The sequence below is a fragment of the Denticeps clupeoides genome, chromosome 2, assembly GCF_900700375.1.
Source record: "Denticeps clupeoides chromosome 2, fDenClu1.1, whole genome shotgun sequence".
NCBI classification, from domain to species: domain Eukaryota; kingdom Metazoa; phylum Chordata; class Actinopteri; order Clupeiformes; family Denticipitidae; genus Denticeps; species Denticeps clupeoides.
In genome coordinates this window covers 26561422-26579974 of record NC_041708.1, presented here as the reverse complement: position 1 = coordinate 26579974, position 18553 = coordinate 26561422, and the positions used below count along the sequence as shown (strand labels likewise).

The window sequence follows — 18553 nt, the reverse complement described above, 5'->3', positions numbered from 1 at the left end:
GTATTATCATGCTATTGCTGTCAGGGGGGCAGTGGTGGCCTAGCGGTTAAGGAAGCAGCTGCCGGTTCGAATCCCGATCCACCGAGATGCCACTGAGGTGCCACTGAACAAAGCACACACTGCTCCCCGGGCGCCTGTCATGGCTGCTCACTGCTCACTAAGGGTGTGTCACCCGTGTGCTGTAATGCAGCGTTTTACAATGACAATCAATTCACTTTCGCTTTCATTCTTGCAGGGGCTGAACACATAACTATGATTACCTCTGATTAAAAACCTACGGCACATAATGAGAATTAAGTGACAGAAATGGTTTATCCAACCAAAAATTCATAAAAAATTGTACAGAAGCAGCAAAGAGCAAACCGTTTATCTAAAACAATAAAGGAATAAAATAACAGTGCCCAGTACCATGATTTAAAAAAAAAAAAAAAAAAAAAAAAAAAAAAACCTGAAAAAACCCACCAAACCTTATTCTACTGTCGTCACCTAGACTGCTGCGTGCTGTAAGATGTAAGTGTATGCTTTATATATGGTTAATAAGGTGCTTAAGCTTTTCATACAAGAAATAAAAGGAAACACTCCACAGCTTACTGATAATAAGTACAAAACCCCCAAGCCCCTCACAACGTTCCAAATCTTTCGCCCGTGCACACAGAGAATCACATTCTGTTCACTTTCGCTCATTTGTAAACAAGGGCAACTGGTCATACCGAAAACAACAAGGTATACATCACATATTTACAGACTTTTATATATGCATATGTGAGATATACCTCTAAATGGGAATATACAATATCACACCGGAAAAAAATTCTCTTGCTGTGATACGCAGCATCAGAGACGTACGCCTCGCCTCTCTGCAGACTTGACAGGGTGCCGCTGCGTTTCAAATATGAGCTGGTTTAAAGTCAATATGACTGTGGTCAAAGTGCATGAGGCCAAAAGGTACAAGATTGCGCAACTGTAAATGTCTGTAAAAGAAAACGTTGGCTGAAATACTTTAAAAATAATATTAAATGCTAATTGTTCTGTTGAAACTAGTTCTGAAACTGCAAAAGAATGATCAGTCAAATGCTGTGTGCATCACGTCATGTTCTGATCCAGAAAGGATCCGTTACAGTGGCAAGATACATTTTTTTTTTGCTCTTTGATTTAGGAATAATACGACAGAAGCGCCTAAACCTTGGGCATTCTCCCATTTCCAACAATAACTGGGCAGTTCACTCGTGTTGACCAATAGGGATCCACCAGTTTGCAAAACTCATGGCCATAAATCTGCGCCATTCATCCTAGACTCTGTTCCGATTCCCCAATAAACAACAGGGCAAAGCCTACAGCAAAGGGCCACATTAACTAAAACAACAACAGCTTGCTTAACATAAGCAAAATTCAGTCAGGGCAGGGGTTAGGCCAAACCTTTCTTCTCACTGCTGACCTTTCGCGTCACAGGGTTATTTGGGGTCACTTGACCATCTTTCACCGAGCCCCACTGCTACATATGACCTCTTCCATTTACATCCACAGACACACATATAGACTGAACTCGCACACACTTGCTTGCACCTACGAGCCCCCCATCGTGCCGTAAACGTTACACAAGCCTATCACACAGGTAGAACACGAACACACCAGAAATGCACAGTTTAAATAAATCTAAGGTTAAAAATAAGGTGCAGGGTGGATTATTAATGTATGGTTTTGTGTAGTAATAGCAGGTGAGCTCACAGGTTTTGGTTATTGCAATGCAGTAAAGAGTCCAGAAAAACACTATTTGGACAAACACTGCTATGTTGCCAGATGCTGAAAACAGGTTTCAGACCCCTCTGTTTGGACCAAAAACACAACCAGCCCTGACCAGTCTTGATCAAAGTTCATCTTGACATTCGTTTCTTCGGTGTGATGACCTGTGCAATAGAAACGAGGGGCCAAAAGCCACAAGGTTTTTTTTTTTTTTTTACAGACACAAAAGGAAATGAAAGACAGCAATGCAAGTCAGATGAGATGCAAAGACCCACCACAAATTCTGTCTGACCGAGAAAGGTTAAACAAGCTCTGGTATAATGGGCCATAAAATACAGACTCTGGCCAGTTGTTTTTTTTAGTTTTTTTTTTAAATAAAACAAATCTATATTCGAGCCTTTGGGCACACAATGAATATTACGTGATACGAAGAAAACGGTAATGGAATCCACAGCTGGAGACAAACACACATTTCAAAGTAGCATGAGCATGAGTAGTGTGAGTAGCTTGATCGTATACGTATAAAGGTTTCGTCTGAAAATGAACTGCATTTCCTGGGTCCGCAGAGGCTTACCGCCCTTCACCGAACCCGCGTGCTACTGTAGATCGCTAGTTAGTTGTTGCTGGAGTTAATTCTTCCAGTAGGGAACAGGGGGGGAGGCGGTGGGAGGTTTGGTGGTGGTGGAAAGCCACCCATGGAGTGCAGAGGTGGCAGTGATAGGCTGTGGAGCGGGCCGGAAGTGACTCCGGGCGGCGTCACCGTTTGGGCTGGCAGGTGAGCACCTCCCACTGAGTCTATGATGCCTGGCATGGGGTCTAGCCCCAGCGGACTGCCATCAGAGACCATCATGGGGTTGCTGACCCGAAAGCACTTCTCCTTATGGGCCTTGAGCATGTTGGAGAAGCGGAAGCGCTGGCCGCACACGTCGCAGGGGTACGGCTTCTCGCCCGTGTGGGTGCGGCGGTGGCGTTTCATGTTGGGCCGGCTGGTGAAACTCTTCCCACAGATCTCGCAAATGTACGGCTTCTCTCCTGTCGACATGAAAGGTACAGAACAAATACCAGCATCACTCAATTATCTGGCACAAGAACAACACAAAACTGGGTACAAAGTTACTGTACGAAACACATATCAATGAATTTGTCCATTTTTCCAAAATAGCTGCCAATGATCTAATGTTGCTCAGGACTGTACATTGAATTTTGCTTTCTATAAAGTAAATCGTAACAAATTGAATTAATATTGAAATTAAGTAAATATAATGTGCAGAACAACTACCACAGCTATTAAACATTATCCTAATACAGTAGGTTCATCTATGAAGATATAACAAGACGAAACACAAAGGAATGGGAGTCTAACGTGTCATTAAGAGGTAAACAGGTTATACGGTTCATAATGAGGCTTTATAACGACTGGAGGAAGCTATATTCATTACCTGCAGTCGCTCTATACCGGCAGTGTGCCGGTGGACTTAAAGCACCAAGAAGAGATCATGGCAGGCTTACCCACACGTAATTAAAGGCGTGGCTTCTTACCAGTGTGCGTCTTCATGTGCTCGTCGAAGTACTGCTTCATGTTGAAGTCTTTGCCGCACCACTGACACATGAACTGCTTGTGGCCGATGTGGATGCTCATGTGCGAGCGGAGCTGGTACTTGTACTGGAAGCGCTCGCTGCAGTTCTGAAAAACACCAGGCCCCACCAAATTCAATCACACGGAGATGCCGCTCTAATGGGCCGCGGGGCGCAGATGGCTGGCACTAACACAGACAAATACACACGGAGCCGCGGCGGCGGGCCCGATTCAATGGGATGCCAGTCTGCGTCCGGCTCACCTCGCATTTGAAAGGCTTCTCTCCGGAATGCTGGAGCGAGTGCACCTTCAGCGACATGCTGCGCTTAAACGACTTCCCGCACGTCTCGCAGGTGAAGGGCATGTCCTTAGTGTGAGCTGCACAAAGCACACACAGCACAGTGTGGTTCGGGAAGAACATCCAAAATATGCACACAATTCAAATGATAAGAATATGTTTTATAAATAAGTGCAATATAAATTGTTTCAATAAAAAAAGTATACATATGAGAGTAAATCATGATGCATTTCTGACAACTGAACTTGTCACCTTCTGAGTGCAAAAGATCAGGCTTATGAAGGAAGGAAGTACTTCCAGATAAGACATTTCCTCACGGTTGTCAAGGGCGATTAAACAATGTGCTCTTTGTGCGCAATTCCACCCCCCCATGTCCCCGCGGCCTTCCCATGCAAGGTCAGCGGAGAGAGGCTCCATTCATGCATCTGCCTCCGAACCCCGGTGGCTGAAGACCCTCCGTCGTGGCACTCACCGACCATGTGCTTGCGGACGTGAGCCATGGTGTAGAACTTCTTCTCACAGATCTCGCAGGAGAACTTCTTCTCGGCATAGCCATGCACAATCTTGTTGTGCTCGTGCAGGGACCAAAGCTTCTTGAAGGCCTTTCCACAGGTTACACACTGAGAATATGCATTTGAGATGAAATTTACTTTTGCACATATGAATGTTATTATTATATGGTATTCAACAGTTTATCAATGGAAATTTTACATTTAAAACTTAGACTAAGTCATTATGGTCTGAGTGAACAATCTATTTTGATTATAATTATTAATATTAGACAGGAAGGTGCAGCCAAAATCATTAATGCTCTGGGCATAATGTACAAGAAAAGATCTACCAGAAAATACCAGCCTTCTAAACGTGCAGTAACACCTAGAAATGCCAACCTCAGCTGTTGTCAGACCAGTCCTACGAGTGCCACCTGCCAGGAGGCTTTCATTACAACCTTCTGTGCTTCCACTGTGCCACATGTGCAATTAGGATTTTAATGGCCGCCTCATTAAGCAAGGGTCCTAATGAAAACCTTCTTCCTGGTGATCCAGTTATGACTGGCCCATTTCAATAATATTAACAAATTAAGGCCACATGGAAAAAAAAAAATGAAGCAAAAAATTTTTTGCAAGCGGCCATATTAAAAGTGGATAATCCACTTGAAGGATTTTAACCTCTGCTTCAGGTCAAGTGGTTCTTTGCCTTGGCATGACTAGTTAAAATCTGTTAAAAGCACACTTAATCATATATTATCCTTTTAATGACCTAAGAGTGGTTTGCCTCTTCAGCCATTCACTACAATAACAGTCAAATTTGGGGGTGAATGGACAAATATGAAGAGCCCTAATTAACAGTAGTACATTAATTAGCACAGCCCATGTTCAGTATATTAACAAACTCTGTTGTGTGATCTTAATTGTTATAAAAATACGACAACATTTTTCAAATAATTTGCAAATAATCATTTTAGAATTGTCCACTAATGCAACACTGTACTTTAAAGATGGAATGCTCGAAGCTTATCTGCATAAGGCAAATTCATTTGCAGCATTTTAAATCAAATTAAGAGAGCGGAGGATGAAGGCAATTTTCTTAAGTGCCAGTTCCTCAGTGCAGACATATGCCATATTCATCTATAGACACCATTTACTCCAAAATAGCCTAGATTAAATAGACAAGAATTGAAGAGATTTTTTTTTTCCTATTATGGAGAAGAAGCTGCACCCTGTGACCCATAATGCATACAGATTTCTTCCATCAGAACAACCTTGTCATTCCCTCTGCACTGGTATAAATGAAGATACTGGACAGAATTTAAATGACCCTTAACTCTTTAAGGCAAGATGCAACTGTCATATCTCCACCAGTGTCCCCCAAAGCAGTGCTGTTGCTGGGTAGGGGAGGAGATGCTCTGAAACATGTGGAACAGAAATATAGGTGTCTTTTGTGAGAGCATTCCATTTATTGCTAGTGGAGCCAGGCCACTGTCACACTCTAATGCTGGAGCAACATGACCAATGCATGATCAGATCCATGCGGGCTCTGGAGATTTAAATAAGTGAAAGTGATTTTCATTGTGACAGGCTCACGGGGACGGTGCTTCGCTCAGCGGCAACTTGGCGGTTCAGGATTTGACCTGCTTCCTTACCCGCTGTTTGTGTAACTTGTGTGCCGTTTCCTCCCTGCTCCTGTGACTTGCTTCTTCTGTTGTGTACTTGTATTTATATATTCTAATACTGCGGTTGGGACATCAGCCTCTTTGGTTTTTGTTTATTGCTCATTTAATCTTCACGTGCACTGTTTTGGTGAATGTGCTATGTGAATATATTCATTATTTACACCATATAACTATATACAGGACAGGAAATCCCACTTTCTGTGACATGTTTGTAGGCCAACCCAACCATAAATTAACTAATGCAAAATAAGTGTTTAGTATCTGATTCAAGGGCAGTGTACACTGATCATTAAATGATCAAGGTAAGCATGCTACTCATTTTTAATATTTTTTTTATACATTTGATTTTGCATACATTTTCAGAGCATGTGTAAATAATGCAAGTGGTGTACGCGCATGTTTTATTTCCGTAGCTTTGTGGCCATGTACCTGAATGCTCTTCTCACAGTTGGTCTGGTGGTGAAGCAGCAGCTCGCTCTCCAGCAGAAAGCGCTTGCCGCACTTGTTGCAGATCTGCATGCGGTTGTGGGTGACGTTCATGTGCTTCTCCAGGTACCAGCGGTTGTTGAAGACGCGCGGGCATTTCTTACAGGGGAAGTGCTGCTTCTCCTCCAGCTTCACCTTCTGCCCCACGCTTTCCTGCTCCTTCTTCCTCTTCCGGCCGGGTCTTCGGCCAATCAGCAGGGTCTCGCCTTGAGACTGGTGCATGGAGGTGGTTGGTCCTGCAACAGCCAATGTCCTGGATCCACACCGAGGCCTTCCCATGATTCCCTTCTCTCCCTCTAGAATGTTGTAGTCATTTTCCTCTTCCTCGTCTTCATCGTCCTCATCATCATATTCACCTTCACTGGTGTTGGACAGGTCCTCCTCTTTGTATTCCTCTTTCTCCTCTTCCTCCACCAGGTCTTCTTCATTGTCACCTTCCTCTTCATCGTCTTCCTCTGTGTCAGGATGGCTGTTGTGGTGATGGGCTAATATTGCCGTAGAATCCGTGGCTGAGGTCTTCCCTTCTGAGCCCTTTGAAACATTGAGGGTTTGGTTGTTCAGGTTCACCTCCACAATGATCTGCTCTCGGTTGAAGGACGCGTGGCCATCCTGAGACCCCGCCTCTTCCCGCTGCAACGACTCCTCCATCTTGCACAGGCCCCTGCCTCCAGCCAGGTCAACTCCCTCAGCGCTCTCGTCCTTCTTAAAGTAGTGCTTCACATGGGGGTTGGTGTGAAGGGACTGAGCGCCGGGTAGGTGTGAGGCGGCTAGAGCGTTGGGATGGAGCAACGGGGCGGCCAGAAGCTGTGCTCTCCCTCCACCGTCCTCCACCCTCACGGAATACAGGCTGCTGCCCTCGTGCGCATAGTGCTTCCCTAGCTCCGCCTCCTGTTTGATCTCCCAGTACAGGCCCTGCTCGGGCCGGCTGTCCCGACCGGCCATGTCGCCGGTGCTGAGGCCCAGCGATTGGCTGCTGATGAGCTTGTGACAGGAGGAGGCGATGTCGCTCATTTGCAGCACGCTGGCAGCATTGAGCACGTCGCGCACTGTGCCGCCGCTCACCAGCAGCTTGGAGGTGTAGATGAAGTTCAGGATCTGCTGCAGGCCCTGGCAGGTGAGCGCCTCCAGTGAAAGGTCCACCCGCCGCAACTGTTTGCTCTGGGCGAAGAGGGCGTGGAAGAAGGGGCTGTAGGCAGCCAGGACGCCCTTGTGGGCCGGGAAGGTGCTCCGCTGGCGCACCAGCACGAGGTCCACGTCACACAGGTCCGGCTGGAATAGTCGCTGCTCGTTCAGCCTGTCCATCAAACACGTGAAGTGCAACGCCACATCCTCCACCAGAGAGAACTCAGCCGAGGGGTAGTCAGTCGTCTTCTCCACTATAAGCTGCGGAGACAGCGCGCATCACATTAACACCATAGCAGTCTGCACGCTGTGAAGGCATAAAATAATCAGCATAATTAAAATCAATATGGCCGCTGTTTTTCCAGCAACACACAATCACTCTTCAATTCACTGCAGTATATATACCACAAATAAAATACATCTTCTGGTTTTATTCACATATTATTTCTACAGTACAAAACAATATTTTTTTTGCATGACATTGCAAGTTTATAAGTAGGGCTGTCATGATCATGACATTTTGTAATGATTCAATTGCCTTTTTTTCCTTCATTTTACCATCATTTACGCCTTACACCATTCACATGGCTTCCTACAAGTTAATAGTCTCTCATTTCTCAATTAGCTTTAAACCAAAAAAGTATCCACAGCACTCCTGCGCTGCTTTGCTTTGCAACTACATTACCCGTAATGCTCCACACACACACACACACACACACACACACACACACACACACACACACACACACACAGTTAAATAGAAGCAGCAGCATAAAGAAAAACTGTCATTAAACAAATTGCATGGTTTTGCAAACTATTAAACTTTTTTTATAGAGATGAAGAATTTGAACAGTGATGCAAAAATAATCAGTTGACTAACACCATAAAAACCAGGTTATTATGTAATAATGATGACTGGCCTGACTGTACTATAAATGTACCATGGAACCATGTTCATGGTAAGCAAGCATCATCTTTAAACTTGCCCTATAACTGATAGGACACGGCCACTGAAGTCAAATAAGCGAAACATTAATTTCATATGAATTATTCATATTTCACCCCATCAGGAGCACTGTCTGGTTATGAGTGTTGTTCAGGGGCACAGAGTTGGTAGGCAAGTTTGTAAGATTTTGGTTCAGACCTGCTGTTTGCTCCTCAGTTCTGTGTCACCCATCCTGAAAGCAGCTCATTACCATACAACAGGCTTATGGCATGACTGCATTATCGCTCATATAAATTCACACTGGGGACCGAGGTGTACAATCTACAAGCCATGTTGGGAATGCTAAAGTTGGGCAAAGTACAGGTTACGACTCTGAACTCTGCTGCCTCCCCGCCCGCATCCTCTCCTCTCCTCTCCTCTCGCTCTCGGGAGAGAGTTTATTTTAGCGCAGGAAGGGCAGGATTTCGATCGGAGCGGGATCTCGGTGTCATGGCTCCACAGTGCCGCCGCCTCCCTCTCCCTCTCTCTCTCTCTCTCGGAGAGCAGCGGCGGAGACGGTCATTGGTATTCCGCCGCACGTCGCAGCCATTAGCTCCCGCTTACACCTCTCGGTCCTGCCTCTGAGGGCTTTATCATTATGCAGGAGACAAAACACGGGCAGATAAACAATTAGGCGAAGCAGGTCAAATGAATAACAACTCTCCAAACAATTAGGCAGATTCGTTATGCAGACTGTAAGCAATACTGGGGCAAATGATGAGAAACCATTTTCAGTTCTCGTTTTTTTTTTTTTTTTTTTTTTATGATTGTATATGAATGATGCATGCACTGACACGTTTTGTGATCTTTAGCTGCTGGCACGTTCGTTTCGGCCGGAGAACGGCGTCTTCAGCGGGAGGAGAATATTTGAGACATTTAAATCCCTTAATTAAAAAGTTCTGCTCAATCTTATTGACGTCTCTCTCTCTCTCTCTCTGCTAGGTCTATTGTGCATCAACTCTTTGATTTGCGATCAATGGCGAAACCCTGCGTTTAAAAGACGGCAAATTGATTCTTATCTGCGGTTAACCTTGGGAGACGTGAGCGAAGATTTCAATTTTGTCAGTTTTTTTTTTTTGTTGTAAATCTCAAGCCCCGATTTCTTCCTGACTTCTGTGCTTCTTGCATGCGGATTATCTTTCAAATGGTCTGGAGCTGGCGCTGTTCAAGGGCAAATGGGAGTATATGAACTGGAACCCGCACTAGGTGCTGTAAAAGCTCCACTTCCGCAAGCACCATTTTATACAGCAACAGTAAAATCATGGTGTCACGGAAATAAACTGCATCCTCAGTATTATTCCGGACACATAAACACAAACTGCTATTTGTTTTCCAGCTAAAATATAGTATTCCGTACGTGTGCTGTATGGTTAAAGCAATGATCCAGGGCACAATTTAATACTGTATCAGTCAGAGAGAAAAAAAAAAAAATAAAAAATCAATATTCCCACGTCAAGAGACCTTCCTGTCTAGCGCCGAGCCCCTCAGACCGCAAGCTCAATCAGGAGTCTCTAACATGCATTATTTATTAAAGCGAGGCCGTAAACAAGCGCACAGGAACTACTGCCACACCCAGCGAACGGTGTCGCCTCAAACGGGGCTCAATCAAAAGTGCCTCGCTTTCCCCCTGGCATTTCATTAGCGCGTCAATCAACCCCGTGCCGAGTTCGGGGCATCAATTTGCGACTTGTGTTGGGACTGTTCTCATTTACCAGGAGCCATTAGGGTTCAACGTTCCTCGCACGCCTGGAATCAGCAGCCGTCGTGCCACAGCTGGAACTTGTTTCAATCCAATATTTGGTGACTACGTTTTATGAATTATTTTATGGGACAAAGACCTGAAATGGGTGTCAGGTTCGGCACCTGAAACCATTGAGTCATGTCTGCTATGTGCATGGTCGGACAAAGCAGTTATCCGGGGAGGGAAGCTATCCGGGGTGCTAAAAGTGGTATTCCTCCAAAGCCAGGACGGGCAGCGTCACACATTTAAAGCCGAATTGAGGAATGAAATTCCAATTCTTAATGTCACTTTGACCTTCTCTCACAGTCACGCTCAGTTCTGGCCAGAACTTGCGCCATAAAGCCGGCCTTTTCCCCCCGTTTATGGCTGGTCCAACGAGTCCCAGGATGTAGCCTCTCCACAGCACTTCCATTTTTATTGGATGATTTGGTCGTTCAGGGACTTAGGTGAGGCAGACAGAGGTTCATAGGAGATATAAAACGTCTGATTTATCTTCAGCAGAGGGAAGGAGAGGTGGAAGCCGAGAATGTCTCCTTTTTCACAAGGACTCAGTTTCCAGACCTTGACAAAAATTCCTTCAGCATGTCAGAATGACAAAGTCTCATATTCAAGATTTTTTTTTGACTTTTTACATTACTATTACTTTACTCAGTATTCATTTATATTTTTATGATCAGAAACAAGATTGCTTTATTGAGACCTTAAAACCATTTACTTTACTCAAACTTCTCTTTTTTTATCAATACATTTCTGTGTGTGTGTGAAGGGACAAATAACATTGTATGTTACAGAATTATTAATGTAAACCCTTTTATTCAATAAAATTGTATTATCCTTGCGTAGTCAGATTAACAGACCAGACAAGATGCTGCACTGGGCGACATCGCATATTACCCCCTTCCAAATCTGCCTCTGCTAATGTCTCTTTTGTCGTTTTTTTTCATTCTGTACATCACTCATTCATATTCACACCCACAGACAATTCCGAATTGTCACTTCACCTAGTGTACGTGGCCATGCCAACACGGGTAGAGCACTCAAACTCCAGACACTAGGTCCGAGTCGGGATTCGAACTCACAACCTTGGAGGTTGCGAAATGCCGCTCCACTGTGTGACCCTCACAAACCCCACTTCCAGCTTATCGGGGCTCGAATTCAAGCTTTCTAATGGCAGGTGATCGAGTGGTAAAACTACATGTGTTAATTGCGAAGTAAAGAATGAGTGTTGAAGCACCAGAAAACGTTTGTGAGAGCAGGCTGCACCTGCAAAGGTGCAAGGGGGGCGTGTATCCCGATTCTGTCTTCTGGAAATGAGACACAGGAGACACCACAATCACCATTCTGTTCTCGATTCCTGTCTCTTTACAGCCTGACTAGGTACCATGCAAAAGAGTAAAAGCTAAAAAAGAACCTGATTAAAAGTCCTGGGACTGCTTTTGACCCAGTAGAAGTAGCTGGTCGGGGCCATGGGGGAACAGCTGAAGCCTCTTTCACCCCAGGAGAGTGTAGTGCACAGTCAGCACAGTCTCCTTGCGAGAGCCCCGGCTGGGTGACTTTGAGTGGCAGCCACAGGAAGTAGAACGGGCAACGCGTCAGGTCACATCTCCCTCAGCGGGACGCAGGCGGGCAGCGGAGAGATGCCACCACCTGGCCGACCACCGCTGGTCCCAGCGCACCCCTGTAGGCCTGAGTCATCAGCACGCCTCACTGGACATGCCCGGCCAGGGCCAGAGCGGTTTTTAGATGAGTGCACGTTACCCTCTAAAAAAAACGAACATTTTCTGTGAAACTGTGGAAGATATTAAATGATTTTCATTTCACGTACAGTACAGGCCAAAAGTTTGGACACAATCAATGTGTTTCCTTTATTTTCATGATCATTTACATTGGTAGATTCTCACTGAAGGCATCAAAACTATGAATGAACACATGTGGAGTTATGTACTTAACTAAAAGTGGAGACCTGACCTCCACAGTCACCGGACCTGAACCCAGTCGAGATGGTTTGTGGTGAGCTGGACCGCAGAGTGAAGGCAAAGGGGCCAACAAGTGCTAAACACCTCTGGGAACTCCTTCAAGACTGTTGGAAAAGCATTTCAGGCGACGACCTCTTGAAGCTCATCGAGAGAATGGCAAGAGTGTTCAAGCAGTAATCAGAGCAAAGGGCGGCTATTTTGAAGAAACTAGAATATAAAACATGTTTTCAGTTATTTCACCTTTTTTGTTAAGTACATAACTCCACATGTGTTCATTCATGGTTTTGATGCCTTCAGTGAGAATCTACCAACGTAAATGGTCCTGAAAATAAAGAAAACACATTGAATGAGAAGGTGTGTCCAAACTTTTGGCCTCTACTGTATACACAAATGGGGCAGTGGTGGCCTAGCGGTTAAGGAAGCGGCCCCGTAATCAGAAGGTTGCCAGTTCGAGTCCCGATCCGCCAGGGTGCCACTGAGGTGCCACTGAGCAAAGCACCGTCCCCACACACTGCTACTTGGGCACCTGTCATGGCTGCCCACTGCTCACTCAGGGTGATGGGTTAAATGCAGAGGACAAATTTCACTGTGAGCACCGTGTGCTGTGCTGCTGTGTATCACATGTGACAATCACTTCACTTTCTCAAATAACCCACAGTGGCAAATACTTCAAGGCAAATGGATCCTGCAGAATTATTGATCCACCTGAAAGTGAATGTGAAGTGATTGTCATTGTGAAACAAAATGTGTCCTCTGCATTTAACCCATCACCCTTGGTGAGCAGTGGGCAGCCATGACAGGCGCCCGGGGAGCAGTGTGTGGGGACGGTGCTTTTGCTCAGTTGCACCTCAGTGGATCGGGATTCGAACTAGGCCACCACTGCCAAACCTCCACGCAGACCTGCAGTCATTCAATGGCATTCGCTCGGTTTTCCTTTTTTCTGCGTTACAGGTTCAGGAACATCCTTTATGGACTTTGATGTTGTCAATTCAAATCTTTACACCCCTCCTTCCACATTGCAAATTCCATTCTTATCAGCAACGCCACATTAGTGTAATGCAAAGCAGCAAATCTTTTTAATAAGAAAGGCCTTATCATCACATCCTATCCTTTGTTCTACTCAATTTGAAAACATGACTTCAGCATCCTTATTGCTGTATAGAATACTAATGCCCCAGTATTTCTGTGAATTGAGACATTGTCAGACTACAGATGTGGTGCCAACAGTAAGGCAGATTTACTACAGTATAGATTTACTAAAGTATATATTATGAAACACTATTTTCTACAGCTATGCAAATATCATCAATACAATATGGTCTTAAAGTCTTCTCAGTAAAGTCACAAAAAAATGAATCATTTAAATTTTTTATTAACTTAAAGCAATTTCCACAAATTTGAGTCACAGTGATTCATGTTGCTACTTGCACAAAATGAAAACCCCATGTCAGTGGAAATCCAATCAGACTAACCTTTAAAAACGAGCCTGGACTAATCTCAAATACAGTATTGCCATCTAGGCTCTAATTTGTCCTCTATAGCCCCCAGTGCCAAGACAAGGCCGCAGCTGATTGGCTGGCTCGGCAGCATCCCTGAGCCATGGGTGGTGAGAGTCACTCTTCAAACGACAGCATTAGTGCCACTGTCTGGCACCTCAGCCTGATCAGTCGCATTAAAGCCAGAACACAGCGGCGGGCAGGGCGAAAGCTTTTTGTCTGCATAAAGAGACACGTCGAGGGCACAGAAAAGCACGCCGCTTCAAAGCAGATTTCAGCCACGCTCCCACCGCAACAAGTTCACGCCGAGGCAACTGAGGGACTGCTGACTCGAATAACAAAATATATTGGGCTGTGAGCGGAAATACTACAATAAGAGACACAATCCTGTCTGGGTTAAAAATACAATGTAACAGCATATTGTATTAAAAAAAAAAAAAAGTCCTGTGCAGAACCGCACACGCCGAGGTGTTTCTTTGGGGGATCGGTCACTCTCGGACGCTTTCGCCCTGCCCTCTGAGACCAGCCAAGGTTGAGCATGGACGAGAGAGAGAGAGAGAGAGAGAGAGAGAGGAGGCAGGATATCTGTATCCCCCAATCAGGATACACCCCCAGCGCCGACCTTGAAACACAGGGAGCCCAAAACCCGGGCGCGGGCCGTGCACCCACAGGTGCCTCTGTTTGCGTTGATGTGATACGACGGCTGAGGCGCCTTTGAGGTGCGTGATAGTGAGATAGAGCGGGCGGTCGCAGGGGCCTGCATGCTAATGAGAGAGTGCCGCAACAAAAAATTTAAAAAACGCTAATAAAAATCAATGGTAACGACAGTAGCTGCAGCCTACAGTGGCGGGCCGCTGTCACCCAGTCTCGTGTCCCGGATTACCCGCACGCACACAGCTAGTCCAGCTAACAGTCCCATTCGCTCACATAACGGGAGAATTGCACGCTATTTGGATATTGGTTGCATGCAATGTTAACCCGCTAGTGAGCAATAGCTAACTGGACGTAAGTATGTAACGCTGTCAGTATGTAACGTTGTTTAAATGTTGCACCAGGGTTAGGAGAAACGTCCTTTCGTTTCACTACGTACAGTCCAACATGCATGTAGCTGAAATGACAAATGACTTCAATGAACTGAAATTGAAGATACTGAATTCGGTGTCACTCAGCTGTCCAACAGATTTAGTAAAGCGGGGGGAACACACCTTGGGTTAACGGAAAAGGGTCTCTCTGCCCAGCAAAGAAAGCACCAGCTCCTCAAGGGCATGGACTGCAAGATAAAATTCACAGGGATTAATCAATCAGATAGATCTGCCACTGTATTCTACCACCCGTGGGGGCCAAATGTGTGTACTGAGCAGCATGAAAATGACACTATACACACAAGTTCAATTGTGCAATGGTGACAGCTAGTTTTATAGTAATGTCCTAAACAGCCATATTTGGACTGTCCCAACACGTGACATTTTTTTTTTTCCTCAAACAACATGAGCTACTGTGACACAATGTGAACAATTGTGGTAGCAGTCTAGGGACAGTTTTCTGGCTTTTCTTGATGCCCGTGCCACCTGTTTGTCACATAACGTTAGACAGCCAATCACCACCAACTTTAGATATTACAGTGATTTTTACAGTTTGATAATCTGCCACCAGAATAGTAGAGTCATGTAGGTTCATGTTTGTGTTGAAAATAGACTTTAAGTGATGGGTTCTGTTGGAGATCTTCCCATTACAAATGTACACTGAAAAAGTAAAATAAATTTATGGCATTTTGCATCTGTCTGTATAATATGCAATCAGGAATTTTTTTTATAATTTTCCCCAATGGAAATGGACAGAAAAAAAATGGCCTGAACTGAAATTTTATGCATCTACTGTTGCATGAAATTGCTGCAGATTTAAAAAAAAAACAAATATATATATTTTTTTACCTATTGCACTTCTGTCGCTAGTTCAAAAGCCATACGTTTCTATCCTGAGGCAAACAACTCAGAGCCAATTAAAAAAAAAACACTCTTCATGTCCTCTTCATACCACACTGCTCACCGTTCAGTGGAAGCTGGCGACGCAGGCTTGGGGCTCTGACCCCTGAATCAACATTTGAAGAACGTTACAGGGCTAGACAGACCTGCACCAGACCGGTAAACTACGAGATGCCGGGGTCCGGCGCGTCCGCTCGGCCCCATTGGCAGGAACGTTCTGCCTGGCCTGGTGAGCCTTGTGACTCACAGATGAGTCAGGAGACCTCGGGCCAAAAGAGGAGCCTGTGGTGCTGGCACCTTCTCGGCGTGTAAAAAGCACAAATACAACGGGGCCCGGCTCTCTCTCCCCGTCTAAATCTACAGCCAGTAGCCCAACGTAAAAAAAACCCGACAATAAAACCAGTCAGGCAAAGTACGACTGACCCGTCCAGTAGCCGAGAGGCACGGTCAGAAGTTTTGTCTACTTCTGTCTGAGGAAGACAAAAGAAGACTTTTTTTCCCCCGGATTTCTGTTGCAACCGGCGTACAGAAAAAGCAACATTCTGACAATGCAGGAAATATTTCCAAATCAAACGATTGCGTTCTGAACCGCACAGGGCCTTCGAGCTCTTCTTCAAGCCATTCTGAAGAGCGAATCCTCCAGCAAGCCCCGGTGAACTTTAATAAAAGCGGCACCTATCCAATTTCATATCTATCGGATCTTAAAGCAGCTGCTATCTGAGAGGGACGCACAAAGACAAGTAATGTACGCTGCTTCAGTTTTAACTGTGCGCAAAGACGGATAAAAATAATAAAATAAAGAAAAACATTCAGGATGCGTTGCCTGCGTGACTTTGTAATTGCACTGCTATGCCCCATCTGACCTGTCAGAGGATTCATTTATTCCGATCTGTCTATGCTCAACAAAGGATGGGACCAAAGTTTTGCTGTTCTGTGAGGAATCATGAGGAATAGCAGCAACGTGGCTGTATGAATGAAGACTATAAAACAGACATCCCAAGCCATCCCGTGATGGGAATCGTCCCGTCTTCCACGTGTGAATCGCTCTATTTGCGAAAGGGAAGCGGCCCAAGCCGAGAGAATAATTATGTAAGCAAGAGCAGCTGACCTCGGGGTCGGCAAAAGCCTGGCACGCGGGCGTGATCACAGCCACATAAATTAGCAGCGCCTATGCTCTGCATTTCCAGGCCGGAAACATCTCATGCAGTTTAGGCTGCAAGTGTCACAGGGGCTAAAGTGACCCGTTCGCAGAACACAGAACGACAGTAACACTGGGCCGGAACGTCCTGAATAGCCATTTATAATAATAATAAGAAAAAATCTCGTCCTGTCTGGGCACCAGCAAAAAAAACCCCCCCAAAAAACGAACTTGACTGACTGCCATCCATTGTATTCAATACAATGAAATATGTTCCGAGACTCCAATTCTCAACGTGATCTATAAAATAACCCAAAAATGACCCTGCAGGTGATCTATAAAATAACCCAAAAATGACCCTGCAGGTGATCTATAAAATATCCCAGAAATGACCCTGCAGGTGATCTACTCAGCAGCGCAGGCTCTGTTCTGTGTTTAATTACGACCCTGAATGGTCAAGGAATAAAAAAAATTAAATAAAATCTTTACCGAGCTGAAGCCGAAGCCGAGAGCACCGGCCTCTCTCCACTTGTGACCTGACCCAGATATTAACCCGGGGCCTCCAGATGTGAACACCCGGCGGGATTACTCCACCGCTGCGCCCACATGCTTTTTATAATGTCCACTAACCAGGTGCACCGAAAAATCCTAAATAAAAATCCTGGGTCGCAGGGGGTTCCGTGCACCGCAGCCGATGCACTTCCGGCACCACTCATTTGGTCCTTCTCGGCAACGTGCAAATCCCTCGACTTCTCTTTTCTCTTTCTAATCTGGACCACGCCGAGTGTTCTGTCTGCAATGCGTTGCTTTTGTAGGTGCCCTCCTGCCACCAACGAAGCCCAGAACACGTCCTGTGGTCTCTAGTGCCAGACAGGCCACCAGTTCACGTCGCAGAGGGTCAGGTCAGGGGTCAGGGGTCATTCCAGGCGTCATGTCCCGATACTCCTGGCCGCATGCGTTTCTGCCACAAGAATCGAGGTTTTGCAACACTTACACTTATATAAAGAGCCAATCGATGTTGAATAATCTGACTTTTCCATCTCCCCAGACGCAGCGTACATCCACGGCGACGCAAATTCGCGTGAAAAGATGTGCACGCCTGGCACAAGTTTTGACACGAACTGGAAAATAGATTAACACTTTGCTGTCGGCGTCGTTTCAACAACCAACAAACCGAAATCGAATCGAGTGGTGGGGGGGGAAAAAACGACACTTGCACCCAACACGAGACCGCCGCGTCGCGACGGAACCGAACCGAACCGAACTCTCCCCTCTGCGACAACGCAGCAATCGTGGCCGCCGCGTCCCGTGCAACTTGCAAACTTCGCCACGAAGCAGCGATTTTTCTCTCCTCTCGCCGCGACGGGACAAAAGTGCGGCAAGTTTCGTCGGCCTAAGCCAAGTAGCCGAAATCTGGAGGAGATCGAGGAGGCGAGAGGGGGAAATAAACACGCCAGGAGGAGGAAGAGGAGGGGGGGGATATGCACATACGTATACACATATAGATATATTTATACATATATATAATATTATGTTGCGCTCTACCGTACCATTTTGATCCAGGCTTTTGCAGCGCCAAGGACTCCCCGAATAAAACTCCCCTCGCGTCGGACCTCCGTTCGCCATGAAACCGCTCGGCGGATTTTCACATTTCTCCGGCTTCTCTACCCCCGCGTCCACTCGCTACCCCCACCTGGTTCTCTTCTTTTTTCCGCCGTGTTAGCATTCGGAGGGACAAAAAAATGCAGAGGCTGCTTTTGCAGGAGGAATTGGTGATTGGAGCTCGGGGATCATATGGGCCCTTTTTTTTTGTCGGAAGTTTTAAAGGGACACCGCACGG

General features: G+C 45.7%; 1 protein-coding gene across 3 annotated transcripts; it reads right to left on the bottom strand.

The window, feature by feature from the left end:
• Nucleotides 1–463: 463 nt before the first annotated feature.
• zbtb47b (zinc finger and BTB domain containing 47b) lies at nucleotides 464–18540 on the bottom strand. Of its 3 annotated transcripts, XM_028966886.1 has the most exons (7): nucleotides 18264–18540; nucleotides 14799–14863; nucleotides 6217–7656; nucleotides 4087–4234; nucleotides 3579–3694; nucleotides 3280–3424; nucleotides 464–2772 (listed from the first exon to the last, which is right to left on the bottom strand). In XM_028966886.1, the coding sequence occupies exons 3-7, from the start codon at nucleotides 7573–7575 to the stop codon at nucleotides 2354–2356; spliced, it is 2187 nt and encodes a 728-aa protein (XP_028822719.1). In that variant the 5' UTR covers nucleotides 7576–7656; nucleotides 14799–14863; nucleotides 18264–18540; the 3' UTR covers nucleotides 464–2353. The 3 variants fall into 3 exon arrangements, with proteins under 3 accessions (XP_028822719.1, XP_028822717.1, XP_028822720.1); XM_028966884.1 differs by lacking the exon at nucleotides 14799–14863; XM_028966887.1 differs by lacking the exons at nucleotides 3579–3694; nucleotides 14799–14863 and having other exon boundaries at nucleotides 2476–2772.
• Between the last annotated feature and the right edge of the window lie 13 nt (nucleotides 18541–18553).